General features: G+C 35.4%; 1 protein-coding gene across 1 annotated transcript; it reads left to right on the top strand.

Annotated features, from left to right (window-relative positions):
* On the top strand, positions 1-27741 carry LOC123536393 (TAF5-like RNA polymerase II p300/CBP-associated factor-associated factor 65 kDa subunit 5L). The gene is made up of 16 exons (XM_045319553.2): positions 1-129; positions 1332-1489; positions 2485-2603; positions 3657-3786; positions 4479-4542; positions 5432-5486; positions 11737-11772; positions 21502-21715; positions 22426-22611; positions 22942-23048; positions 23773-23854; positions 24814-24925; positions 25887-26055; positions 26394-26516; positions 27232-27295; positions 27684-27741. Exons 1-16 carry the CDS (start codon positions 31-33, stop codon positions 27739-27741), a joined length of 1776 nt encoding a protein of 591 aa, XP_045175488.2. The 5' UTR covers positions 1-30.
* The last annotated feature ends 196 nt before the right edge of the window (positions 27742-27937 follow it).

Raw genomic sequence — 27937 nt, 5'->3', positions numbered from 1 at the left:
TACCAATCAAGCACTTGGTGACGTTGATGAATGAAAAATGTGTTTTCAGCACGAAAAATAATGAAACGCACAAAGTCTGAACACTTGCATTCTACAATATCACAATACTTGAAAAGAAGACAATATTCGGTAATATTATCACTATGTCAGATTTTCTTTTATGCCCTTAAAACATGAAAAATTCTATATTTCACATTCGTACTCAATCACTTTCGACCATTTTTTTTTCCAGCGAAAATAATTGTAAATGAAAATTACAATGTCTACACATAATATAATCAAAGCTCCAGATAAGGGCCGTATTTTCGTAATTACGAATTTGTTAGAGGTCAGATACGAATTTATTTTAAAATGCGGCCGTATCAAGACGAATTTATTTTAAAATGTGGCAGTATCAATACGAATTTATTTTAAAATATGGTCGTATCAGTACATGTAAACAGTGTTACGAATTTCACAGGAAGATCAAGCTGAATTGCATGTCTGCGCCAGGTTGCGCTAATCAACGCTATCCGGACTGTTGACAATTTGCACGGTGTCAAAATTTAGCAGGCTAAGGATTTAATATTACATACACAGTAACTATATAGGCATAGGAAATAGAGATCAATATAATTGCACCTTTACTTATCCTACCAGGTGTTCTGTATTACAAAAATGGTTCTATTGTGACATTTTGATACAAGCAAAACTGTATTATCTGCACTATTAATTATCTACTGGTACTTCGTTTTATTATTGGCTTGTTAAAAGTTAATTTTTTACCATAATTCGAGGGTTCATCGCAATAAGGGCGTATCTACATATGATTATTATATGTAGATACGCCCTTATTGCGTTGAACCCTCGATATGTAAGTTGACAGAATCATAGGAACCATGTCTTGAGGGGTAAATCAAACACAAATGAATAAATCCTAAATGATTTTGTTGTGCAAGAAAGTATGATATTGTGTCTAAAACAGTTTTCATTTTCCACTCAATTGTGTAATTGCAAGGGAAGTAAACTAATAGATCTCTACTTATAAGTACTAGCCCAAGGCAAGAGTTATCATTCTTTGTGGATCACAACTTTAAATTAAAAATTAAAACTTCTGTTATTGATATTAACAAAACTATCATAAACTTCACATTTGTGAAATCATTTTTGGTTATTTCAAGGACTTGGAAATCAATTTCTAGACTTTATTTAATGTAATACTATCATTGAAAATTTTAGGGTCTATCTCTAAACTATAGCCAGAAAAACATTCAGCTTTTTTCATATACAAGACAAAATGTAAATATGATTATTTACAACTTTTTACATTTTTAAAATCATCATGTCTGCAGGAGAGTGAAACAACACAGAAAAAAGAATGTAGATGGATTCAGCAGCTACCCAGCATGGCACTAAAGGGCTCTACATCAGGGGAGATCACTCAGGATAACACACTCTCGTTTAGCAGTATTACCGGAGATGCTGCAGTTTGTGAGCAAATATTTACAAGGTCTGAATATCAAATACTTCTTACTACAAAATCTTACTGTATAAAAAATTCAGTCACTCAAAACAAAATCACCTGACTAGGGTATGAATCAGCAGTGAGTGCATAACAATAACAGTATTGTAATAATTTATGAGTGTGATTCAATGCAGACCTGGAGCGCCTGTATAAATTACAGACTCCGGTATATACCGGATTCAAGCAATTTGAACGAAAAGTATCTTAAATGTATATATTTTGTAACCATAGTGATATTAACCCTAACCTTTAGTCAGTATATTATACATATTATACACTAAATGCGTGTGGACATGCAATAATTTGTGTATTTTTGCCCTGCGCTCAAATTGATAATCACTTCCGGACATGCGCAGAAGACTGCTCCAGCTCTCCAATGGGCAACATCGATAATTTATTAACTGATTTGATGCTGTTGTTCTCACATACATATAAGTCTAAAGTTTAGTTGATATCACTTTTCCAAGGATGTTAAAAAGGTAATAATAGTATATGATAATACGAAGTCTGTGCAGGTAATAGAAAGTAGAAGAACATTTGGCAGAATTGATTAAACCCTGAAATGTTAGCTTAATTCTTTCTGTCATAGCTTCAAATATATTACTTTACTTTGTATTAGATAGTGAAGGAAGTATGGATACGTCGTATTTTTTAATCACTCTGAGGCCAACTCACATTTATAGAAGCTTGTGTAATACAAGGCTTCTCCATCTGGAATATTTCAGTAGCTTATTCACAGTACAAAAGTAAATGAGCTGCACCATGAGAAAACCAACATAGTGCGTTTACGACCAGCATGGATCCAGACCAGCCTGTGCATCCATGCAGTCTGGTCAGAATCCATGCTGTTCGCTAATGGTTTCTCTAGTTGCAATAGGCATTGGTTTTCTCATGGTGGGGCTCAGATAATCTATTAACATTGAAATTTATAAGCTTTACTACAAAATAAAAGTATTGTAAAATCTGTTTCTTTCCACCAGGTTGAAAACATTCCTCAGTGAGAAGATAGTGTTACAGAGCTCAGACCTACAATGTTTGTTGTTTCCAGTATTTGTACACATTTACATAGAGTTGCTTAGTAATGGACACAAAGCACCAGGTGAAATTTTATTCTAGTAACCTGTGGGGAACTATTTTTTCACTGATTGAAAATGTTAAGAGTTTGATCTCTGGCCGTGCAAATTAGATATTTCATAATTTTGTGCAAACTTGTTTTTGTGCAAGAATTAGCAAAGGATTAGAAGCATTGCAGCTTGTAGTCAAGTTCTTTGATTGCTATTCTACATCAGTGAAAAAAAGAGTAATTCGTAATACAATGTACTATTAAATTGTTTGTGTTTTGGAGTTGATGATACAGAGGTATGTGGCATGTGGGACAACTTGTTTGTGAAAAGAATTAGAACCACTGTCTTACCATTGCATGATTCTAAAAGAGGACTAACAGGGTCTGAACTCTTGGTTTTGCTGTATCTCTGTGATTCCAGCAAATTAAAAAGTTTGGATTCCTTGACTTGTACTTTTATTTCAATGTAAATGAGGTGTGAAACCAATTTTTAATCCAGTTTGGCACAATATACCCTGTACTAAAATTGCTGATGAGCCATAAAATCCAAATAAATACCGGTAGGAGTGGTGGTTTAGTGGTTAAGGATTCGGCCGCTCAACCTTGGGTCATGGGTCATGAGTTTAAGCCTTGCTGGGGTTGTGACCATGCCTTCTCATATGACACCGGTACTGGTTTATCCAGAAAGCAGACTTGAGAGTGATTCAGATAAGCTCCAAGCTTTCATCACAATCAAACAAAAACAATGAGTATAAAATAAACTGGTAAATCATCCATATGGAAGATAGTTTATTTCTGGGTTGTTCAGTGCTTCTTGGAGAGACAACCTGTCTTGAAAGTCCGGTAGTTTGATTTCTTGTCTAAGAATTTGCTGTGTATTTCAACCACATTTTGGTTCTCTCAAGTTTTGTCTTTATGTAAAGATATTGACTGTACTGACAATTAAAATTGCTGAAAGCGATGAATGAGTCAAATTGATGAATTTTAACTCTAAATATATTATTTCTTTAACAAATTGATCTGTTTAGCAGCAGCTGTGAGTTAAAATGGCGTTGTGTAATGAAACATTGAACTACTTCCTGTTTATAGCTCACAAATTCTTCAGCCGACATAGTAGCGTGTTCAAAACGGATGTAGAACAACAGAGCTTACTGGATCAACTGTCAAAGCTCTACTCTAAAGCTGATATGATTTCATGTAAAGAAGTCCAGGCATTCAAGTAAGTATCTCTTGTGTCTGGTAGATATTTATTGAGTTAAAACCTTGTAGTCTTGTTGATGGATTTTAGCATCTTCGGCATAAAAAGAACCTCAAAATAGAGGTTGTTGCCTCCCATAGGTTCTAGTTATAAGAAATTATGAAAATATATTATTACATGACTGTTTTAGCCTTTAGCCTGCTAAATTTCTGAAATGGACTGGTCCATCATTCAATTTGGGCAGTACCATTTATTATTCAAAGAGGTGTTCACTGAAAATTTACTGACTAAACAGCCAACAGTGCAGACCATGATTAGACTGCACAGATGTGCAGGCTGATCTTGGTCTACTCTAGTTGCCAAGGCAGAATCACTTGCCACGAGCAGGCTAAAGGATAAATCATTAAATGGCTGGCCCATTGTTTGTGCTGTTTGATTGTACTGTATTCAGAGCACTTGTTTACTGGGCTAATAAGTCATAAATTTGAAAACTAAACTAGAAATTAATTTATGAATAGTTAAACGAATACTGGCTTTGCCACTGGTAACCAGAACCATGGGCCGTCTGGCCTGGTACAGTAGTTTTGACTGTTGACATACGAGCCACTCAGTAAGTGTACATGTATGATATTGTACAGGTTTAATAGTAGCAAAAGTAATTTGCAATGACATGGCTGTGTCTGACTTGTATAATATATGTGTTATTTTTTCAGAGATATGAAGTACCAAGTGGTTCTCCCAAGGAACAAATTTGAAAGCCTACAGAGATTTATGAAGGTATATTTTGTTGAATTTGATATATGATTATTTTTTCATATATCTTGTAGTAAAATTCCATTCTTAGTTGCCATTATTAAAAAAATCAAAATACTGTGTAGAAGCTATTTGCATATATGAGCCACGCCATGAGAAAACCAACATAGTGCATTTGCGACTAACATGGATCCAGTCCAGCCTGTACATCCGTGCAGTCTGGTCAGGATCCATGCTGTTCGCTTTCAAATCCTATTGCAATTAGAGAAACCGTTAGCGAACAGCATCTCTAAGAGGCTGAATTGCAGGTCAGCTTTGTAGATAATTTCTAAATATTTTCCTCGGGGTGGGTGGGGGGGGGAATCTTAGAAAAGTCTTCAAACACCATTTCCTCATTAACCACTGATCTAGTTCAGAACTTATTTCACAGAACTGTTTCTTAGAGTAATACTGTAAAAGCCATCTTGCTTAAAAAAAAATGCAGTACGGGATGGTCTAGTTTTCCTGTCATGGCCCTACAGAAACCTTGGGCTATCTTTTCTCCTATTTGGCCTTCTTGTTTGCTTTTGTTATTTTTCAACACATGTTTTTCATTTTTCATCTAAAATGCCTCCATCCCCAACTTTGACCAAGAAGCTTTTATTGGGAAAATATAATTTCATTTGAATTTAAAAGGGTTGGCTTAGTTTATACTAATTTATTTTAGCTCTATTGTGGTGAAAGCTTAAAGCTTATTTAAACCACTCTCAAGTCCGCTTCCTGGAAAAACCAGTAATGGTGTAATTTGAGAGCTCATGGTCTTGACCATAGTGGGGCTCGAACCCACGACCCCCGGGTTGAGCGGCTGACATCTTAGCCACTAGACCACCGCTCTCAGGGTTGACAGTATGACTGTATGGTTTACTTTACACAGGCTGAAGACAACATGATGCTGTTGCAGATACTTAATCAGCACATACAGTTGCAAGGTAGGTGGTTAATTAAGGTGATGCATCCATAATACAAGTCAGCAATTTTGTTTCAATTACAAATTCTCCATATTCGATTTCAGCATTCCCTTAAGCGGCAAAGACGTGTGCTAGTATTAGTTTTATTAACTGCCAGAATATGTTGAAATGACCTGTGAGAATATGTTATGGAATGGAAATTTCTGATTTGTCTTTATGGGTGAATCACTTTAAATTTGCTTTTTTGTTTTGAGTAGGTAGGCTGTAGTTGCTTTGTGATAACTTTGAAATCAGATCATCTTGGTAGCTTATGTAACATTATGCTGAGGAAACATTTTTAGCTCATCTGATTTTTTGAAAAAAAATGATGAGTTATTGTCATCACTTGAGCGGTTGTCGGCGTCGGCGTCGGCGTCTGCGTCGGCGTTGCCTGGTTAAGTTTTATGTTTAGGTCAGCTTTTCTCCTAAACTATCAAAGCTATTGCTTTGAAACTTGGAATACTTGTTCACCATCATAAGCTGACCCTGTATAGCAAGAAACATAACTCCATCTTGATTTTTGCAAGATTTATGGCCCCTTTTGTACTTAGAAAATATCAGATTTCTTGGTTAAGTTTTATGTTTAGGTCAACTTTTCTCCTAAACTATCAAAGCTATTGCTTTGAAACTTGGAATACTTGTTCACCATCATAAGCAGACCCTGTACATCAAGAAACATAACTCCATCTTGCTTTTTGGAAGAATTATTGCCCCTTTTGGACTTAGAAAATCAGTTTTCTTGGTTAAGTTTTATGTTTAGGTCAGCTTTTCTCCTAAACTGTCAAAGCTATTGCTTTAAAACTTGCAACACTTGTTCACCATCATAAGTTGACCCTGTACAGCAAGAAACATAACTCCATCCTGCTTTTTGCAAGATTTATGGCCCCTTTTGGACTTAGAAAATATCAGATTTCTTGGTTAAGTTTTATGTTTAGGTCAACTTTTTTCTCTTAAACTATCAAAGCTATTGCTTTGAAACTTGCAACACTTGTTCACCATCATAAGCTGACCCTGTACAGCAAGCAACATAACTCCATCCTGCTTTTTGCAATAATTATTGCCCCTTTTGGACTTAGAAAATCATTTTCTTGGTTGAGTATTATGTTTAAGTCAACTTTTCTCATAAACTATCAAAGCTATTGCTTTAAAACTTGCAACAGTTTTTCACCATCATAAGTGGACACTGAACATCAAGAAACATAACTCCATCCTGCTTTTTGCAAGAATGATGGCCCTTTTTAGACTTAGAAAATCATGGGTAGGACAATATTTCTATTACACAAAAAAAAATCAGATGAGCGTCAGCACCCGCAAGGCGGTGCTCTTGTTTTATGAATTATTTTTGCATGTTGTCTTGTTTTTAGCTCACCTGTCACATAGTGACAAGGTGAGCTTTTGTGATCACACTTCGTCCGTCGTCCGTCGTCAGTCCGTCCGTGCGTCCGTCCGTGCGTCCGTCAACAATTTCTTGTCTGCACGATAGTGGTTTCATTTATGATTTTATTTTAACCAAACTTGCACACAACTTGTATCACCATAAGATCACGGTTCCTTTCTTGAACTGGCCAGAACCCATTATGGGTTCCAGAGTTATGGCCCCTGAAAGGGCCAAAATTAGCTATTTTGACCTTGTCTGCACAATAGCAGCTTTATTTATGATTTGAATTTTACCAAACTGGCACACAACTTGTATCACCATAAGATCTCGGTTCCTTTCTTGAACTGGCCAGATTCCATTATGGGTTCCAGAGTTATGGCCCCTGAAAGGGCCAGAATTAGCTATTTTGACCTTGTCTGCACAATAGCAGCTTCATTTATGATTTGATTTTAACCAAACTTGCACACAACTTGTATCACCATAAGGTCTCAGTTCCTTTCTTGAACTGGTGAGATTTCTTTATGGGTTCCAGAGTTATGGCCCCTGAAAGGGCCAGAATTAGCTATTTTGACCTTGTCTGCACAATAGCAGCTTCATTTATGATTTGAATTTAATCAAACTTGCACAAAACTTGTGTCACCAAAAGATTTCGGTTCCTTTCTTGAAACGGCCAGATCCCGTAATGGGTTCCAGAGTTATGGCCCCTGAAAGGGCTAAAATTAGCTATTTTGACCTTGTCTGCACAATAGCAGCTTCATTTATGATTTGATTTTAATCCAACTTGCACACAACTTGTATCACCACAAGATCTTGCTTCCTTTCTTCAACTGGCCAGATTCCATCTTGGGTTCCAGAGTTATGGCCCCTTAAAGGTCCAAAATTGGCTATTTTGGCTTTTGCGGCCATATAGAGACTTCATTTATGGTTTTATTTGATACAAACTTCCAAAATATCTTCAACAACAATAAATCTTGGATTCCATGACAAATCAGATCCAATCATATGTTCAGGAGTTATTTTATATCTGATTACCTCCCCTGATTGTAATCAAAATGGATTTATATCAGTAAGTACTTACAGGACTTATTTGAAATTTCATTATTGTTATTAGTTGGACTGAGACAATCAGGGTAGATAACTATGGACTGATTTTATGTCAAATTACCTCCCTTTATTTCAAATACAAATTGTTATATCTCCATAACTTATGAAGATACTGATCTGAAATTTCATTTATGTCAACAGATTTATTTGACAGATCCTTCTTTTGTCCACTTACAATATTTTTTTTTTTAATTACTTCCCTTTTACCTTACTATAAATAGCTTATTTTAGTAACTTTTTTATTATTGGCCGTAGGGAAAACACGAGACCAGTTTTCTGTGGTACAACATGGATGGTACCTCCAATTTTTAGGTGTATTTTAACATATCTATACCTTGTAAGATTTTTTTTCTTTTTGGTTAAATTCCTTCCCTTTGTTGTTCCTGTCCTTTGGACTTAGATATTTTTTCTGAGGACCTTGTCCTCAAGTGCAATGATAACAGGTGAGCGGTATAGGGCCATCATGGCCCTCTTGTTTTTCTTTTTCAAGTGCTAGAATTTTGTTAGACTTAAAAAAAATGTGGCTGGAATTATCATCTATAAAAATAATACAGATACCCTGAAGGGTTCAAATGCAGACAATAAAGTTCTGAGAGAAAATGTTCAATATCTGAACTGGATCTATTTTAATTTAGCATTAATAAAAATACTGGGCTTGTATTCATCTTTGTACGTAGAAATTTAATTATTTTTTTTTATCAAACTTTGCACAAATATCCATCTTATACATGTATGTCAAAAATTTCAGAATTACAATGTTTGGCGCCATATAACCTGTACTGTTCTTCTCAAATTTTCTGCTTTGTAAAACCCAAATTAAAATCTCTCATTAACCACTTTCTTAGTATATAAACCTTACCAGAACTGGACAGTGTGTGCAACAATTTATAACAGTCTTCTTCACAGCTTGATTTCTACATTATTACAGTTCCTATATATTTTGAGACTTCAAAACAAATAACAAATGTTTTCAAAATTTCGAAACATTTTACATAAATTTTGAAATCTGCACCTGTATATCTGTCTAAATTTTAGATTCTGTACATTGATGGGTACATGTTGAGGAGTGAATGTGAAAGAATTCTAAATGCATATAGATAGAGAAGCACTTAGACTTGTTCCACATTCATCCCACCATTGTACAAACATTGCAAGTTCAATATTTTGTCCTATGTTTTTTGTAGAGGTTTTAATTGCTTCTAACAGTTATAGTGCTTATGGTTGTTCTGCATGTTATTTTACCGGAAGTTATTACTTCACATTACTTGTCTTGAGAGCCGGAAATAAAATGGGGTCTGGCATACAGAAACGAACAACATGTCATGAAAAAATGGCAAATTTTCTGTTATATGCGTTAATTGGCATTTTATTTGACCTTATCATAGAAAAATATAGCATGATCCTTTGAAAATCAGGATTAAATCAAAACATGCAGAACTACCTTAATATATTCTTGTATATTTAGATAATTATGTTTTGTCTTTAATACCTGCAATTTAACTAACTGTGTTAACACAAATACTATAAAGAATAAAAAAGGGGGTCCATAAAATCTCCTATACATTAAAGCATTGAAACTGCAGTTAAAACTTGGTATCTTCAGTTCCAAGGGACTGAACCTTTTACTAGAGAACCAGAATTCTTTGGAATATAGTAACTGTTTTAAAAACGATGCAAATAAACATGTACATGTATACATAATGTACTGTAAAAGGCCCAACTGCAGTGACATACTGTATATCAGGTTTTTTTTGCGTGTGGCAAATTTCACGATTTTGGCATTAATTTAATTTTAGCGAATCTAATTTTAACGAATTTGTTATACTCTACTCTTATTTTGCGCTACTTCTGCTGGCAAAGGGACGTTACTCTATTTGTCTGAGATTTATGATGCTATATACCTGTGTATGTGCCGAACTTCGCTCACTCAGTCACTAAAGATTTGTTATTTACTGTAAATGTTTGCTTAGTATCCCCGGGAATACAATTATGGTATTATTGTATCATTGGATATTGGTATAGGTATTGATCTGATACCTGGATAACACAACGTATACTATTTAAGAAGATGCCGGGAAGCAAATCGAAAGTTGGAAATCCAGTTACAGAAACTCACGAATTTCTTGTATTGAATTTTTTGCTGGTCTATTTTTCGAAATATTCAGGGGCACGCGAATATAGCGAAAATTAGATACTTGCCAAAAAATCCTGATATACGGTAATTTGAACAGAGGAGTAGTCCACAATGTAAATGATTAAAACAATTTTTTAATGCCTCCAATAGGTGGCATATGGGACCATTCCTATCTCTGTTAATCTGTCTGTCTGTCCCCTGATTTCTGGTATAACTGAAGAACACTTCAGCCAAGGAGCTTCAGCTAGGTAGGCAGGTTGGCTGGACCAGTAGATGTCCCAAATTGATTTTGAGGTTGGTAGCTCAAAGGTCAAGGTCGCAGTAACTTTGAGCTGATGATTGGTTTTCAAATCAGTAAGTCAAAGGTCAAGGTTGTGGTGACCTTGAGCTGCTCATCAGTTTCTGGTTGATACCTTAACCTTTAGTCTGCTGGCAGTATGTGATTCTGCTTTTGCGACCACTGAAGACCAAGTCACAGGATCATGGTCTGCACTGTTTGCTATTCAGTCATTAAAGTTTCAGTGAACACCCCTTCGAATAATAAATGGTACTGCCCAAATTGAATGACAGACCAGTCCATTTTAGAAATTTAGCAGGGTAAAGATTAACTAAGTTTAAACAAATGAATGATAAAATAATGCAGAGTTGTTTTGCAGGTATTAAAGTTATAATGCATGCATTTTCATATCTATTTTGTAAGTTATTACAGAATGCTTTTCCCATTTCCTATTTTAATCTGGAGTGGATTGGGTTTATAACTTTGTTTCTAAAATTGTTTGTAGCCATAATTTTTTAGCTTCTCAGTGTGACTTTTCATAGAAAAAATGGCCTTATGTTTTCTTACAAGATAGTAAATAATAGTCACCAGTGTTGGTTTTCCAGCAGGATGACTTTTAGATATTAAAACTTTAATGGTTTGCAAAAGTCTCATGGACTAGGAAATTCCAGTGTACTCCAGTTTTTCAGGAAAAAAAAAATGAATGGTGACCATTAAATTGGAAAAGCAACATGCATGGCTTCTATTGTATAGTTGCAAGATATGAAGCAAAGTCCTTAGTTTTTATGACAGGTGACAATTTAGTATTTTATTTTATAAACTCAGCACATTCTTTTTATCTTACACTTACTTTTAACTTAAGCTAGAATCACACTGCCACGGATGGGCTTGCGGATGAGTTACGGATAGCATCCATAGAACTCTTAAATTTATAAGTCATCCGATGTATCCATTTAGAAATCGGAGGCATCCGGATGCAAGGGTGCGAAGTATTGAACATGCTCAAAATTTTGCCATGGATAATATACGGTATCCGTAAGAAATACAGTCTGGAAAGATCGTAACAGTCCAGAAGACAATCACTGTGGTAAAAAAATACGAGCTATTATGGTTTTATTCCGGTTCTTATAAGGTTAATTAAGATTCTGTTATGATTGCTTTAGACATTTATAATGTAACGAATTCGCAAAACTCTTTTTTTTTCTTACACATCCGGAGCAATCCGGGGATGGGGATCCGAACTCCATTAGCAAGCCCATCCGGGGCAGTGTGATTCTAGCTTTACACATTGTAATGTGTATAGCTTTATGTTAAGAATGCATAGTTTATGTAGTTGCAGGCGTGTACAGTAGAGCTACCACACCATTCGAGCAGGGTAAACTCTTGAGTTTTATATTGCTTTCAAGGCTTAAGCTAGGAACAAAGGGGGAAATTAGGATAAGAAAATTCATGGCTTAAGCTAGGAACAAAGGGGGAAATTAGGATTAGAAAATTCATGGCTTAAGCTAGGAACAAAGGGGGAAATTAGGATAAGAAAATTCATGGCTTTAGCTAGGGGTAAAGGGGGAAATTAGGATTAGAAAATTCATGGCTTTAGCTGGGAGCAAAGGGGGAAATTAGGATTAGAAGCTAGGAACAAAGTTGGAAATCAGGACTAGAAAATTCAAGGGTTAAGCTAGGAACAAAGGGGGAAATTAGGATTAAAAATTTATGGCATAAGCTAGGAACAAACAAGCAATACATGTAGTATGAAATATTGTCAAAAATTGGTTCAAAATACATTGGAATTTTATTGAAAAATTTTCAAAAATGCTAATTTCTTTATGGAAATACTGTTGTAAATCTGCACATACATGTATCCAAATTACTGATTCTAAAATCATGTTAAAAAATGGCACACACTCTATTTATATTACTGAAATACTTTTGAAAATTGATACATGTATATTATATTGAATTACCTTTTGGAGACAAAGTTGAAAAATGGAAAAATTTCCAAATTACTTTACAGAAATTTTATTGAAAATTGGCACAAATCCAAAATATGTTGAAAAAAAAATGCATAAAAATTTCATAACTGATAATTACACAGCTTAAAATGGCACTTACCAAAGGGAATTGCTGATAGTGTTCTAGCTTGTCATCTGGATTAAGTGAGAGGTAGCTGGGGGGAGTGGCGGGCGGGCAGGTTGGGGGAAGTCGTAAAGTTAGTCAAGAGGGATGAATTGAACCATTCAGCATTGTGATCTTGACCCTTAGAATGACAATAGAAATGTCTCGACAGTTATTGGAATAGGAATGAAATTCAAGATTTCTTGACGATTATAATCTGAAATATAAGAGCTCTAACTTGAGCCTTGGTTTGCTTGCACAGCCTATTACAGCATGCATGTAATATTTAGAGCTTGTAGTTTTTTGTTACATTGACATTGGTTGTTTTGCATATTGTTGTTTGCATTACATTCTCAGTATTTGTTTGCACATTTTCCCAAAGTTATACATTTTCTGGAAATGGTATTTTGAGACCAGCATACAATCAAAATTGATAGGCTCATGCTGTTTTTTTTTTTAAATATCACAGGATTAATTATGTATTTTCCTTATATTGTAAAATTGAAAACTTTCATTCCCATTTATTGTAACAGACTCCTCCTTTACCCAAATCATTGTTGTACATTCTATTGGTAATGTATTGAAATTTCCCGGTGTATATGCTGTTAGTATTGGAATCCAGTGTTCCCAAATCCCAGCTGTAAATCATTAATTTAAAAATGCTATTGGTATCAGAATCTCCTGTTCACAAATCCATATATGCTATTGGTATCAGAATTTCCTGTTTCCAAATCAAAGCTGTATTTGCTGTTTGTATCAGAACATCCCTGTTCCCAATGTCTACTGTATATGCTATTGGTATCAGACCTTTCCTGTTCACAATGTCTACTGTATATGCTATTGGTATCAGACCTTTCCTGTTCAAAATGTCTACTGTATATGCTATTGGTATCAGACCTTTCCTGTTCCTAATGTCTACTGTATATGCTATTGGTATCAGACCTTTCCTGTTCACAATGTCTACTGTATATGCTATTGGTATCAGACCTTTCCTGTTTCCAATGTATACTGTATATGCTATTGGTATCAGACCTTTCCTGTTCACTATGTCTACTGTATATGCTGTTGGTATCAGACCTTTCCTGTTCCCAATGTCTACTGTATATGCTATTGGTATCAGACCTTTCCTGTTCACAATGTCTACTCTATATGTTATTGGTATCAGACCTTTCCTGTTACAATGTCTACTGTATATGCTATTGGTATCAGACCTTTCCTGTTCACAATGTCTACTCTATATGTTATTGGTATCAGACCTTTCCTGTTCACAATGTCTACTCTATATGTTATTGGTATCAGACCTTTCCTGTTCCCAATGTCTACTGTATATGTTATTGGTATCAGACCTTTCCTGTCACAATGTCTACTGTATATATGGTATCAGACCTTTCCTGTTCACAATGTCTACTGTTTATGCTGTTGCTATCAGACCTTTCCTGTTCACAACGTTTGCTGTTTATGCTATTGGTATCAGACCTTTCCTGTTCCCAATGTCTACTGTTTATGCTGTTAGTATTAAACCTTCCCTGTTCCCAATGTCTGCTGTTTGTGCTATGGTATCAAACCTTCCCTGTCCCAATGTCTCCTGTTATGCTATTGGTATCAGAACTTTCCTGTTCCAATGTCTGCTGTTTATGCCATGGTAACAACCTTCCCTGTTCACAATGTCTACTGTTTATGCTATTGGTATCAAACCTTCCAGAAAGAGGTTTTAATACAAGCTTTTAGCTTACTCCTCAATCCTATCACATTAATAATGTTTGTATGATACATATTTGGAAAATAAATATTGTTTAAACCAAACCTTCCCTGTTTGCAATGTCTGCTGTTTATGCTATTGTATCAGAACTTTCTGTTCTGAAGGTCTGCTGTTTATGCTATTGGTATCAGACCTTTCTGTTCCAAAATCTACTGTTTATGCTATTGGTATCAGATCTTTTCTCTTCCCAATGTCTATGTATATGCTATTGTATCAGATCTTTCCTGTTCACAATGTCTACTGTATATGCTATTTGTATCAGACCTTTCCTGTTCCCAATGTCTACTGTATATGCTATTGGTATCAGACCTTTCCTGTTCCCAATGTCTACTGTATATGCTATTGGTATCAGACCTTACCTGTTCACAATGTCTACTGTATATGCTATTGGTATCAGACCTTTCCTGTTCACAATGTCTACTGTATATGCTATTGGTATTAGACCTTTCCTGTTCCCAATGTCTACTGTATATGCTATTTGTATCAGACCTTTCCTGTTCACAATGTCTACTGTATATGCTATTGATATCAGACCTTTCCTGATCACAATGTCTACTCTATATGTTATTGGTATCAGACCTTTCCTGTCACAATGTCTACTGTATATGCTATTGGTATCAGACCTTTCCTGTTCACAATGTCTACTCTATATGTTATTGGTATCAGACCTTTCCTGTTCACAATGTCTACTCTATATGTTATTGGTATCAGACCTTTCCTGTTCACAATGTCTACTCTATATGTTATTGGTATCAGACCTTTCCTGTCACAATGTCTACTGTATATATGATATCAGACCTTTCCTGTTCACAATGTCTACTGTTTATGCTGTTGCTATCAGACCTTTCCTGTTCACAACGTTTGCTGTTTATGCTATTGGTATCAGACCTTTCCTGTTCCCAATGTCTACTGTTTATGCTGTTAGTATTAAACCTTCCCTGTTCCCAATGTCTGCTGTTTGTGCTATTGGTATCAAACCTTCCCTGTCCCAATGTCTCCTGTTTATGCTATTGGTATCAGAACTTTCCTGTTCCCAATGTCTGCTGTTTATGCCATTGGTAACAAACCTTCCCTGTTCACAATGTCTACTGTTTATGCTATTGGTATCAAACCTTCCCAGGAAAGAGGTTTTAATACAAGCTTTTAGCTTACTCCTCAATCCTATCACATTAATATATGTTTGTATGATACATATTTGGAAAATAAATATTGTTTAAACCAAACCTTCCCTGTTTGCAATGTCTGCTGTTTATGCTATTGGTATCAGAACTTTCCTGTTCTGAAGGTCTGCTGTTTATGCTATTGGTATCAGACCTTTCCTGTTCCCAAAATCTACTGTTTATGCTATTGGTATCAGATCTTTTCTGTTCCCAATGTCTACTGTATATGCTATTTGTATCAGATCTTTCCTGTTCACAATGTCTACTGTATATGCTATTTGTATCAGACCTTTCCTGTTCCCAATGTCTACTGTATATGCTATTGGTATCAGACCTTTCCTGTTCCCAATGTCTACTGTATATGCTATTGGTATCAGACCTTACCTGTTCCCAATGTCTACTGTATATGCTATTGGTATCAGACCTTTCCTGTTCACAATGTCTACTGTATATGCTATTGGTATCAGACCTTTCCTGTTCCCAATGTCTACTGTATATGCTATTGGTATCAGACCTTTCCTGTTCCCAATGTCTACTGTATATGCTATTGGTATCAGACCTTTCCTGTTCACAATGTCTACTGTTTATGCTATTGGTATCAGACCTTTCCTGTTCACAATGTCTACTGTATATGCTATTGGTATCAGACCTTTCCTGTTCACAATGTCTACTGTATATGCTATTGGTATCAGACCTTTCCTGTTCAGAATGTCTACTGTATATGCTATTAGTATTAGACCTTTCCTGTTCACAATGTCTACAGTATATGCTATTGGTATCAGACCTTACCTGTTCACAATGTCTACTGTATATGCTATATTGGTATCAAACCTTTCCTTTCCCAATGTCTACTGTATATGCTATTGGTATTAGATCTTTCCTGTTCACAATGTCTACAGTATATGCTATTGGTATCAGACCTTACCTGTTCACAATGTCTACTGTTTATGCTATATTGGTATCAGACCTTTCCTGTTCACAATGTCTACTGTTTATGCTGTTGGTATCAAACCTTTCCTGTTCACAATGTCTACTGTATATGCTATTGGTATCAGAACTTTCCTGTTCACAATGTCTACTGTTTATGCTATTGGTATCAGACCTTTCCTGTTCACAATGTCTACTGTTTATGCTATTGGTATCAGAACTTTCCTGTTCACAATGTCTACTGTATATGCTATTGGTATCAGATCTTTCCTGTTCCCAGTGTCTACTGTATATGCTATTGGTATCAGATCTTTCCTGTTCCCAGTGTCTACTGTATATGCTATTGGTACCAGACCTTTCCTGTTCACAATGTCTACTGTATATGCTGTTGGTATCAGACCTTTCCTGTTCCCAATGTCTACTGTATATGCTATTGGTATCAGACCTTTCCTGTTCACAATGTCTACTCTATATGTTATTGGTATCAGACCTTTCATGTCACAATGTCTACTGTATATGCTATTGGTATCAGACCTTTCCTGTTCACAATGTCTACTCTATATGTTATTGGTATCAGACCTTTCCTGTTCACAATGTCTATATGTTATTGGTATCAGACCTTTCCTGTTCACAATGTCTACTCTATATGTTATTGGTATCAGACCTTTCCTGTCACAATGTCTACTGTATATATGGTATCAGACCTTTCCTGTTCACAATGTCTACTGTTTATGCTGTTGCTAACAGACCTTTCCTGTTCACAACGTTTGCTGTTTATGCTATTGGTATCAGACCTTTCCTGTTCCCAATGTCTACTGTTTATGCTGTTAGTATTAAACCTTCCCTGTTTCCAATGTCTGCTGTTTGTGCTATTGGTATCAAACCTTCCCTGTCCCAATGTCTCCTGTTTATGCTATTGGTATCAGAACTTTCCTGTTCCCAAGGTCTGCTGTTTATGCTATTGGTAACAAACCTTCCCTGTTCACAATGTCTACTGTTTATGCTATTGGTATCAAACCTTCCCAGGAAAGAGGTTTTAATACAAGCTTTTAGCTTACTCCTCAATCCTATCACATTAATATATGTTTGTATGATACATATTTGGAAAATAAATATTGTTTAAACCAAACCTTCCCTGTTTGCAATGTCTGCTGTTTATGCTATTGGTATCAGAACTTTCCTGTTCTGAAGGTCTGCTGTTTATGCTATTGGTATCAGACCTTTCCTGTTCCCAAAATCTACTGTTTATGCTATTGGTATCAGATCTTTTCTCTTCCCAATGTCTACTGTATATGCTATTTGTATCAGATCTTTCCTGTTCACAATGTCTACTGTATATGCTATTTGTATCAGACCTTACCTGTTCACAATGTCTACTGTATATGCTATTGGTATCACACCTTTCCTGTTCTGAAGGTCTGCTGTTTATGCTATTGGTATCAGACCTTTCCTGTTCCCAAAATCTACTGTTTATGCTATTGGTATCAGATCTTTTCTGTTCCCAATGTCTACTGTATATGCTATTTGTATCAGACCTTTCCTGTTCCCAATGTCTACTGTATATGCTATTGGTATCAGACCTTACCTGTTCACAATGTCTACTGTATATGCTATTGGTATCAGACCTTTCCTGTTCACAATGTCTACTGTATATGCTATTTGTATCAGACCTTACCTGTTCACAATGTCTACTGTATATGCTATTGGTATCAGACCTTACCTGTTCACAATGTCTACTGTATATGCTATTTGTATCAGACCTTACCTGTTCACAATGTCTACTGTATATGCTATTGGTATCAGACCTTTCCTGTTCACAATGTCTACTGTTTATGCTATTGGTATCAGACCTTACCTGTTCCCAATGTCTACTGTATATGCTATTGGTATCAGACCTTTCCTGTTCCCAATGTCTACTGTATATGCTATTTGTATCAGACCTTTCCTGTTCACAATGTCTACTGTTTATGCTATTGGTATCAGACATTTCCTGTTCACAATGTCTTCTGTATATGCTATTGGTATCAGACCTTTCCTGTTCACAATGTCTAGTGTATATGCTATTTGTATCAGACCTTTCCTGTTCACAATGTCTACTGTATATGCTATTGGTATCAGACCTTTCCTGTTCAGAATGTCTACTGTATATGCTATTAGTATTAGACCTTTCCTGTTCACAATGTCTACAGTATATGCTATTGGTATCAGACCTTACCTGTTCACAATGTCTACTGTATATGCTATATTGGTATCAGACCTTTCCTTTCCCAATGTCTACTGTATATGCTATTGGTATTAGACCTTTCCTGTTCACAATGTCTACAGTATATGCTATTGGTATCAGACCTTACCTGTTCACAATGTCTACTGTTTATGCTATATTGGTATCAGACCTTTCCTGTTCACAATGTCTACTGTTTATGCTGTTGGTATCAGACCTTTCCTGTTCACAATGTCTACTGTATATGCTATTGGTATCAGACGTTTCCTGTTCACAATGTCTACTGTTTATGCTATTGGTATCAGACCTTTCCTGTTCACAATGTCTACTGTTTATGCTATTGGTATCAGAACTTTCCTGTTCACAATGTCTACTGTATATGCTATTGGTATCAGACCTTTCCTGTTCAAGATGTCTTCTGTATACCATATAGCGTTATTTCTGCGGTAAAAAAATTCTGCGTTTTGGTCTCAAAAATTGTGGAATAAATTTCTGCGTGTTTTCTTTCTGTGTTTTCACATAAAAGGAAGAGAAATTTCTGCGTTTTTGATGCCAAGGAGGAGGTAATTCCCCGAATGACGCGTCGTCGTGAGAATGACTAGCGCATGAAAAACATTGAACTAAATTACAGGTTACTGCTGTAACCCTGCTTTTAATGAAAACATTGTAAGATATAATTACATGTGAATTGAAAAAAATATATGTTAGCAAATTGCTTTAAGTATCGTAAAGTCCAACAACAATTGTACAAACTACAACTGCAAACTACGGTATACCAAGTTTCATGTTTCAAAGTTTATTGGCATAAATATATTGGTATAATAAGAACAAGTCACGTGAAATTCACTCAGTTTATTTCATTCACATAAAAAAAATTCTGTGGGATTAACAGTTAGGAATTTTATTGACCATCACACTCAGTTATACAATTAGCGGTAATTGATAAATGAAAATGGTAATTTCCAATAATTAAACCATCCAATTGTGAACTTGATTACCTTGGGTAACGTAGCTTAAAACAATGGTGGTGGAAAAATGCAGATTTTTAGCTCACCTGGGTTTTTGTGATCACTCAATGTCCGGCGTCCGGCGCCTGTCGTCTGTCTGTCTGTCTGTCGTCTGTCCGTCCACATTTAGTTTGTGTATGCGAAAGAGGCTGTATTTTTCAGCTGATCTTCATAAAATTTTGTCAGAATGATAACCTTGATGAAATCTAGGCTAATTTCGAAAATGGGACTTCTTGGGTCAAAAACTAGGTCACTAGATAAAATAAGAAAAAAACCTTGTGTATGGGATAGAGGCTGTATTTTTCAACTGATCTTAATGATTTTTTGTCAGAATGATAACCTTGATGAAATCTAGGCTAAGTTCGGAAATGGGTCTTCTTGGATCAAAAACTAGGTCACTAGGTCAAATCAAAGAAAAACCTTGTGTATGCGATAGAGGCTGTATTTTTCACTTGATCCTCATGAAATTTGGTCTGAATGGTTGCCATGATGAAATCTAGGCCAAGTTCGAAAATGGGTAATCTGGGGTCAAAAACTAGGTCACTAGGTCATATAAAAAAAATATTTGTTTAAACTCAAGAGACCACATTTTGGGTCCAATCCTAATGAAAGTTTGCCAGAATATTTGTTTCCATGAAATCACTAGGTCAAACATGTTTACACCGTTATGGTTTGTTTCTCAGGTGAGCAACCTAGGGCCATCTTGGCCCTCTTGTTTTGTGGTTTAAAGTTTTGTTGGGTAAATAGTCTGCTGCAAATAATTTTGCAATTATACCGAGAGACCGCAGAAACGCAGAAATATCACCCCAGTAGAAATAACCTGCTATACGACATACTATTGGTATCAAAACCTTTCCTGTTCCCAATCTTTGCTGTATATGCTATTGGTATCAGACCTTTCCTGTTAGTATACATCTTCAGTATGAAGTAGACATGCACATGTTTTTGGGACTATTGTGTTTGTTTATCATTTTTGAGTTTGCCCCAGCTTTAACCATATAGTTCATGCTATCAAGCATTTTCAGTGGGCATGTGTCACACAGTGTTGGCATCTTTTTTGCTTTTATTATATTATACATCACTCTAATAAAAGCTAGCCTTTCTACATTGTTGTCTTTAAATTAAGAAAAATCTGAAAATTTAGGGCCATTTTCTTAATTTTCTTAGTATGTAAATCCTATGCTGATTGGACTAAAAATATCTTCTGCTTTTTATTTCATTTTTGTGCTACATTATTGGAAAATTAGGATTTTTCTTTTAATAATTATGTTTATCTTAATTTTCAAAATGAAAACATATTTATAGGTAATCTCCAGATAAAACTTTTTTCTTTTAATTTCCACCATTCCTTTAAAATGTTCTAATTTTATCTTTCTTGGCTCTTATAAATCCTGTTATTTATTCAGGCAATTTTTTACTAGTTATTTCTTTGACTAAAGTAAATGTACAAAACAATACTTTTCAAATTGCACTATGGGTGCTTCTAAAATACTTGAAGCTAGAAATGCTCTTTTTGACTTAAGCTGTGAGATTTTTTTTCGTTACATCCGATTTAAATAACTTTATATTCCAAAGCTTGTTTTGATATTTTATTTGCAGTGTTACAGTAATTTGCTTCATGTTACAGTAATTTGCTTTGTATTACAGTGATTTGCTTCATATTAAAGCAATTTGCTTCATGTTATAGTAATTTGCTTCATATTACAGTAATTTGCTTCATATAACAGTAATTTGCTTCAATTTTGTTAGTTGTTACAGTAATTTGCTTCATATAATAGTAATTTGCTTCTTGTTACAGAAAATTGCTTTGTGTTAAGGTAATTTTCTTCATGATACAGAAAATTGCTTTATGTTACGGTAATTTTCTTCATGTTACAATAATTTGCTTCATATTATGATAATTTGCTTCATGTTACAGTGAAGACTGACGCAAGCCCTGTACTAGGCCTTCAGGATGAGAAGCTAGAAAATCGTCAGCAGCAACCTATCTCACCAGCGGTGATTCCGGACAACAAGGTGGTACAAGATGATTTAGGCTTGTCAAGTTTGAAACAGATCATTAAGGAAGTGAGAGATGGGCCACCTGGATTACCTTCTATATGCTTCTACAGTTTCCTCAATGCGTATCAAGGGTAAGCTGCATGATCATTTCATGTAAGACCATAGGGTTACTGTCATATTATTTTATGCCAATTGGAGAAGCACTGAAAATTGTCAGTGAAAATATTTCCCTTCTTTCTGAAAAAAATGTATTCTTCTATAAAGTTCAATAAATCTGAGTCTACCCTGCTAACAAGGTGTACTGCATGTTTGAGAGACAGCTTTTAACCTTTTCTATAGATGGTCTCTTGATACAAGTTGTGCTGTACTGTATCAAACTGGACAGAAAATATCTGCCTTTGATTTAAACATATTTTATTCAGTCCTCTTTTTTTTTTTCAGAGTGAACATATGAGCCACGCCATGAGAAAACCAGCATAGTGGCTTTGCGACCAGCATGGATCCAGACCAGCCTGCGCATCCGTGCAGTCTGGTCAGGATCCATGCTGTTTGCTTTCATAGCCTATTGCAATTAGAGAAACCGTTAGCAAACAGCATGGATCCTGACTGGACTGCGCGGATGTGCAGGCTGGTCTTGATCCATGCTGGTTGCAAATGCAGTATGTTGGTTTTCTCATGGCACGGCTCATATACAGAAGGTAAACAAAACTTTTTAAAGAATGGTAAAAAGTCTGGGACACAAGTTCATCTAACATTAGTAATTCAGTCTATCCCTGACATTATTCCACCTCTGCTCTTTGGAGGTATCTTAAACAGAGGTTATACAGTATTTGTATTTCAGGCTTTGCTGCTCCTCAACATCTGCCAACAGTATATATCTGAGTGGAGGTTTCGAGGATAGTTCTGTGAGATTGTGGAAGCTGAACCCGGGACTATTTCCTGCTGTGGATAACAGTGATGGTCCGTCAGTGATCCATCTTGCAGCCAATTATCTAAAGGTTTTAGAAGATGAAGAGGATAAAAAGTGGTATGTGTGATGGGAATTATGTGAACACCCATGCAGGCGGGCGGGGAGCGTCCAAAGCATGTCAGCTTTCTAAGTCAAACAGTCTTCATCCAATCTTCAACAAACTTGCTGACAATGTTTTTGGGCATAATATCTCAGCCAAGTTTGATAACCACTCAAATTGCCTGAGGCACTCTTGGATTATGGCCCTTGAATTACTTGAAAAACTGCGAATTTAGCCTTGTCCGCTCTCTTAAGTCAAACAGTTTTCATCTGATGGGCGTATTTTGTGACAGTCTGGCACTCTTGTTAAGTATTATGACTCACAATTGGTGGGATTTTTTTTTTCAGTGAAGAGAAAGAATGTGTTGTATTAAAGGGCCATACAGGAAGTGTGTATCAAGCCAGGTTCTCCTGGGACTCAAAGTTTCTGTTTACCTGCTCTGATGATACAACAGGTAAGCATCGTGTAGATAAATCATCCCATTTTATCAATGACTTGAATAAAAGATAAGGTTTGTGTGATTTGTTTTTAGGCATTTTCAACAATTTATGAAATCCGCAAATTTCAAGCAGATTATTTTGACATTTTTGGAACGTTTTCATATATATGTCAGCATTTTAGTTATAACCTTTAGATTTAGTTTTGTCAGTTTTGCCATTTACTTGTGTCATGATGAACATTTGGTGAGCTAGGTCCAGGCCTTATTCTCTGTGATCCGGATAAATGATGTTACGTCATAAGTTCTGGTTCTTAAAACATGGAGAATTACCAAATTCTTGGACTGATTTATTGTTAAAAATGTAAAGTGAAATTCTACATATCACTGGTAATATGATTCTGTCTCTTTTGTTGTTGTAGAAAGAAAATTACATGTAGATATAAATTAGAATAGTTTCTGTTTTATGAAGTATTGAGATTGTAAATCTCAGTATTGATTTGTTATGCCAACTTTTGTGTAACATTTGTTTGTGATTGATAATTGAGCAGCGCCATAAGAAAACCAACATAGTGTATTTGCGACCAGCATAGATCCAGGCTCTGGTCAGGATCCATGCTGTTCGCTAACGGTTTCTCTAATTGCAATAGGCTTTGAATGCGAACAGCATAGATCCATGCTGGTTGCAAATGCACTATGTTGGTTTTCTCATGGTGCAGCTCAATTACTGTTCTTGTTGCAGTGAGGCTATGGGACATAGAGAAACAGACTAATGCTGCGGTATACAGGGGACATAACTATCCTGTATGGGATCTAGATACAAGGTGTAGTGCAGATCTTTTCATAGATTTAATGATTTCTATTTATTATGTTCGCCACTTCGCTTATACAAAAAGTTTCTTAAATGATACGGTAATATATTAGCAATAGAATAATTTTTCTCACTACTTTTATGTTTAGCGTTTTTTGTTGTAACAGAATTCTGTAGTTAGTAGTATGTTGTTAATTGTGTATGGAGGAACGTGAATTATGCTCACGGTCGTAAAGCATGGTAGTTTGTGCTGAGGATAAATGATCAGTTATTTGCCCAGTTTGTGAGCAGTCTTACCTTACCTGCTTAAATTACCTGTGATTTTGCCTGCGATGTTACATTCTTCAGCTATTAAGGTTTTGCGTATTTCGCATCCAGTGTATTTAGTGAAGCTTTGTAGCAGCTAAATCGCTGACGTCATAGATAATCTCCTCAATGATTCTTTTCCATAATAATATACAAACCTGAAAGAAGCTGTAAAACACTGAATCTGTACTGGAATATGATAAATGATCGTTAAATGGCACTTGATATACATATAAAACTTGATATTGTTGAATTGAAATCCCTGTATATTTGTGGGTTTGACCTTAGCTTAGGATATCCTATAAGAAGGATGGTGGTTCTATCCAGGAACCCAGCTGCGCCTGACAAAGGTTGGTGGTTCAGTCCAGGAATCTAGCTGTGCCTGAAATATAAGCACTGAGGAGACACTTGGGTCTTCCTCCACCATTAGAAGCTAGAAAGTTGTTTTGTGACCTATATTCATTCTCATTCATCAGATGTTCAACAAGGTACCCCGAGACAAGCTAGGGAACCATGGTAAACATCTGATATGCAAGAATGCTTATATTGAGCTTGTGATTTTAAATCCAACAAAACAAACATTTTAAAAGCAAAGAATTAATATTTGTTTCATACTGTTGTCATAAATGTCTTTGTTACACAGTATATATGTTTTTATGCTTTCAGTGCAATGGGAGATTATTTTGCCAGCTGTTCACATGACCAAACTGCTAAATTATGGTCATCTGAAAGAACTTACCCGATAAGGAGTTTTGTAGGACACACATACGATGTTGATGTAAGTTCAATTATTATTTACATTGTCACGCCATTTTTCATCATTTTTGGAATGCCGCTAGAACTGGTTAATTGGGAAAATATCTCCATGAATTGTCTAAATTGGGAAAAAAATGAAAAGTAACAGGATATATGTGTATAAAGAATTGTGTTGGATGATATTTGGAAAAGTGGGATGGAAGCTTAATAATTCTTTATAGACAACCGTTGTTTGTTTAGTGAAATACATAAGAACATTAACAATGTAGCAGAGATCTGATGAGCTGATATGCATTTTACAGGTTCCTTAACTCCGTAACGTTATGCCTCCTTTTCAACTTATACATTCATTCAGTTAATTTTCTTTAGTGGTAAGGCTGTTGAATTGTCTAGCCTTGCAGTCCTCAGACAGTTCTTGTCTGTCTTAGCTTATTCAAATTAGAAATAGCTTTGAGATATTTTTCCTTTGATAAACAGAAAATCTACATCAAAGAGATGGAGAAAATTGTCACCTGTTGAGGGATCACATAGTGTACATTCTCTCAAACTAGGGTCTTAAACCCTGCCAAGGTACAGTTTCTACAAGGGCTTTATGGTTTATAATTGACCCCTCTACAGTTAGTCGCAATCCTTTCTTATTTGATAGTACAATGACTAATAAAGTGTAAGACTCTGTAATGCTTTTCTCCTACATTGTAAATCCTTCAAAAACAGACCGAGGGAGTAAAATTTTGTCTTGCAGTCTTGCAACTTGCTTAGTCAAGCCCTTTGAAGTTAGGCTCTTAGTACTCTAACTTCAGACATGTTGTTGAGTACATTAGTGTAAATATACCTTAGACTGACTCTATATATAATTTTATGTTACTCTTTATATGTATACCCTGGTATTTTAGTGCTCCTATTTTCAACTTGTCTTTTTTTGTCCATATTGTATTTTATTACAAATTAACACAGGTAATGTGTTTTTTTTTGTTGGTTTTCAGTGTGTAAGATTCCATCCAAACAGCAACTATGTAGCGACTGGGTCAGGTGATAAGACTGTTCGGATGTGGAGTGTTCAGGATGGGAAATCTGTACGTCTGCTGCCGGGACACAAGAGTTCGATACTTGCACTTGCATTCTCACCAAATGGCATGCTGCTGGCATCAGCAGGTTTGTGAGTCATTGATACTTTCCAGATTTGCCATTAATTGAGACCTTTGCCCATATTCATAAAAGCTTAGACTTTGGCTTTGAACAGCTAAAAATACTTTTCACTCAAGTTTTTTCAAATATTTCGTAGAATTTAATGAAACCTTGTTCAAATATAGCACCCTCTGTATATTCTGCAAAATTTCAGTTGTTAATATATTTTAACAAATTACAAGGATTTTTTTAAACTAAATATCAGGCTTTAAAAGTTTCCAGCAAGTTATATTGTGTCAATTTTAGCATAGTTTGTAAAATCTTTTATTAGAATAATGTTTATCATCATATTCATCATAATCTAGGTGAGGACAGACGGATACGAGTTTGGGATCTCCGGAATGGGCTGCTGTTTAAAGAGTTCAGAGGACATACTGATACCATATATTCTCTCTCTTTTAACCAGAACAGCTCCACACTAGCTTCAGGTAACTTTTTTTAGAATTTATACCCCTAATTGCTATTAGGTAAGGCTGATTACATACTCATATTTTTAAACTTTCCGTTTCATACGGTGAAAAGCAAATGAAACAGATTCATACCTATCCTAACACCCATATATAAAAATGTTATACTAGTAATGGACAAATGAAAATAGTGTTTCCTATCCAATGCTATGTTTCCAGGTTAGATACATTTAAATTTCCTGCAATTACTTGTGGCAGGGTTTGGGAAATGGTTCATGTTATTGATTTTGTTACCTCCCTTTAACTGAATTTTCATTTTGGTATATTCTTTACTTTTTGGTAGTACTATGAAATCATTTAATTTTGTGAGCATGAAATTCTGCGGTTTTGGGCAAAGTGTCTATTTTGTAGGGATATGAATACATGGACTTCAACTTTTGAATTGAAAATGGTTTGGAATTTTACCTGTTCGTAAATACAAATGATTTCAGGGTATTTATACTGCCAGATTGCAAGGAATAAGTAGAATAAGCATTTTAGAGAATGTGCTGTGTTTTAAAAAATAAATTTTGCATTTAAAACACTTACATTGTCTGCTTGTAGTGTATTTCTGTAGAGAACGTAGAACTTATTTTGCCAAAATCCTAATTTGACAAAGTTTTCTATCATGCTTACTTAAGTAATTTGATATTGTTAACATCATGAATGATTTAAATTGTTGAGTTATATTTTACAGGTGGTCTAGATAGCTGTATAAGGGTTTGGGACCTCAGGAAATCAGCTGGTAGTTCTCTGTCGGCGTAAGTCTATGTTTTATCACCTAGATAGTTTTATATACAAGTTTTACATTTAAAACTTAAAGGAATGAAGTAGTGTTACTCACCTTTGTGGCAGTCTGTTAAAAATATAAAATATTTGTAGAAATGTAAAAAAAGGATGGATTTACTGTATTACAGTTAACTCAAATAGTACTTACATCTTTATTGTATTCATCTTTATTGGTGAAAATTTTCAGAAATGTGTGGTCGCAAAAGACGAATATTTAATTAATTTCTTTGGAAGTTTTAATGACTAAGATTAGGACTTTTCAACTTCATGAAATATGATTCATGCAGAATAATTGGTATTACAGTAATTAATTCTGATTTATTCAGTTGGTTTGAGTAAAAAAAATTATTTTTTAAATAGGTCAGACAACCACATTCAGCAGAGCTTTTGGATAGCTTCTCTAAGTACAATTCTGTGATATACCTCAATTCACTATCACAATGTACTGAAAAGCACAGGTTCTGTGAACAATACAATCGAGGAGTGCACAGGAGTTTATACTTGCAGTTTGGCTAGGATTACTTGCAGTTTGGCTAGGATTACTTGCAGTCATCAAGTGGAACGAATCGAATGCAGTTTAGCAAGTTTCTAAGAAGCCATCCATCACACTCAAA

This window comes from Mercenaria mercenaria, chromosome 17, assembly GCF_021730395.1.
Source record: "Mercenaria mercenaria strain notata chromosome 17, MADL_Memer_1, whole genome shotgun sequence".
In the NCBI taxonomy this organism is placed as follows: Eukaryota; Metazoa; Mollusca; class Bivalvia; order Venerida; family Veneridae; genus Mercenaria; species Mercenaria mercenaria.
Note: the sequence above shows the minus strand (reverse complement) of the source record. Positions and strands in the feature narration are given on the sequence as shown.

Excerpts from the sequence above, each read along its gene's own strand:
- LOC123536393 (XM_045319553.2), top strand. The coding sequence starts at position 31 with ATGAAAAATGTGTTTTCAGCACGAAAAATAATGAAACGCACAAAGTCT. Across the intron at positions 23,049-23,772 it reads CTGCTCTGATGATACAACAG|TGAGGCTATGGGACATAGAG; the intron begins GTAAGCATCGTG and ends TTCTTGTTGCAG. Across the intron at positions 23,855-24,813 it reads GTATGGGATCTAGATACAAG|TGCAATGGGAGATTATTTTG; the intron begins GTGTAGTGCAGA and ends TTATGCTTTCAG.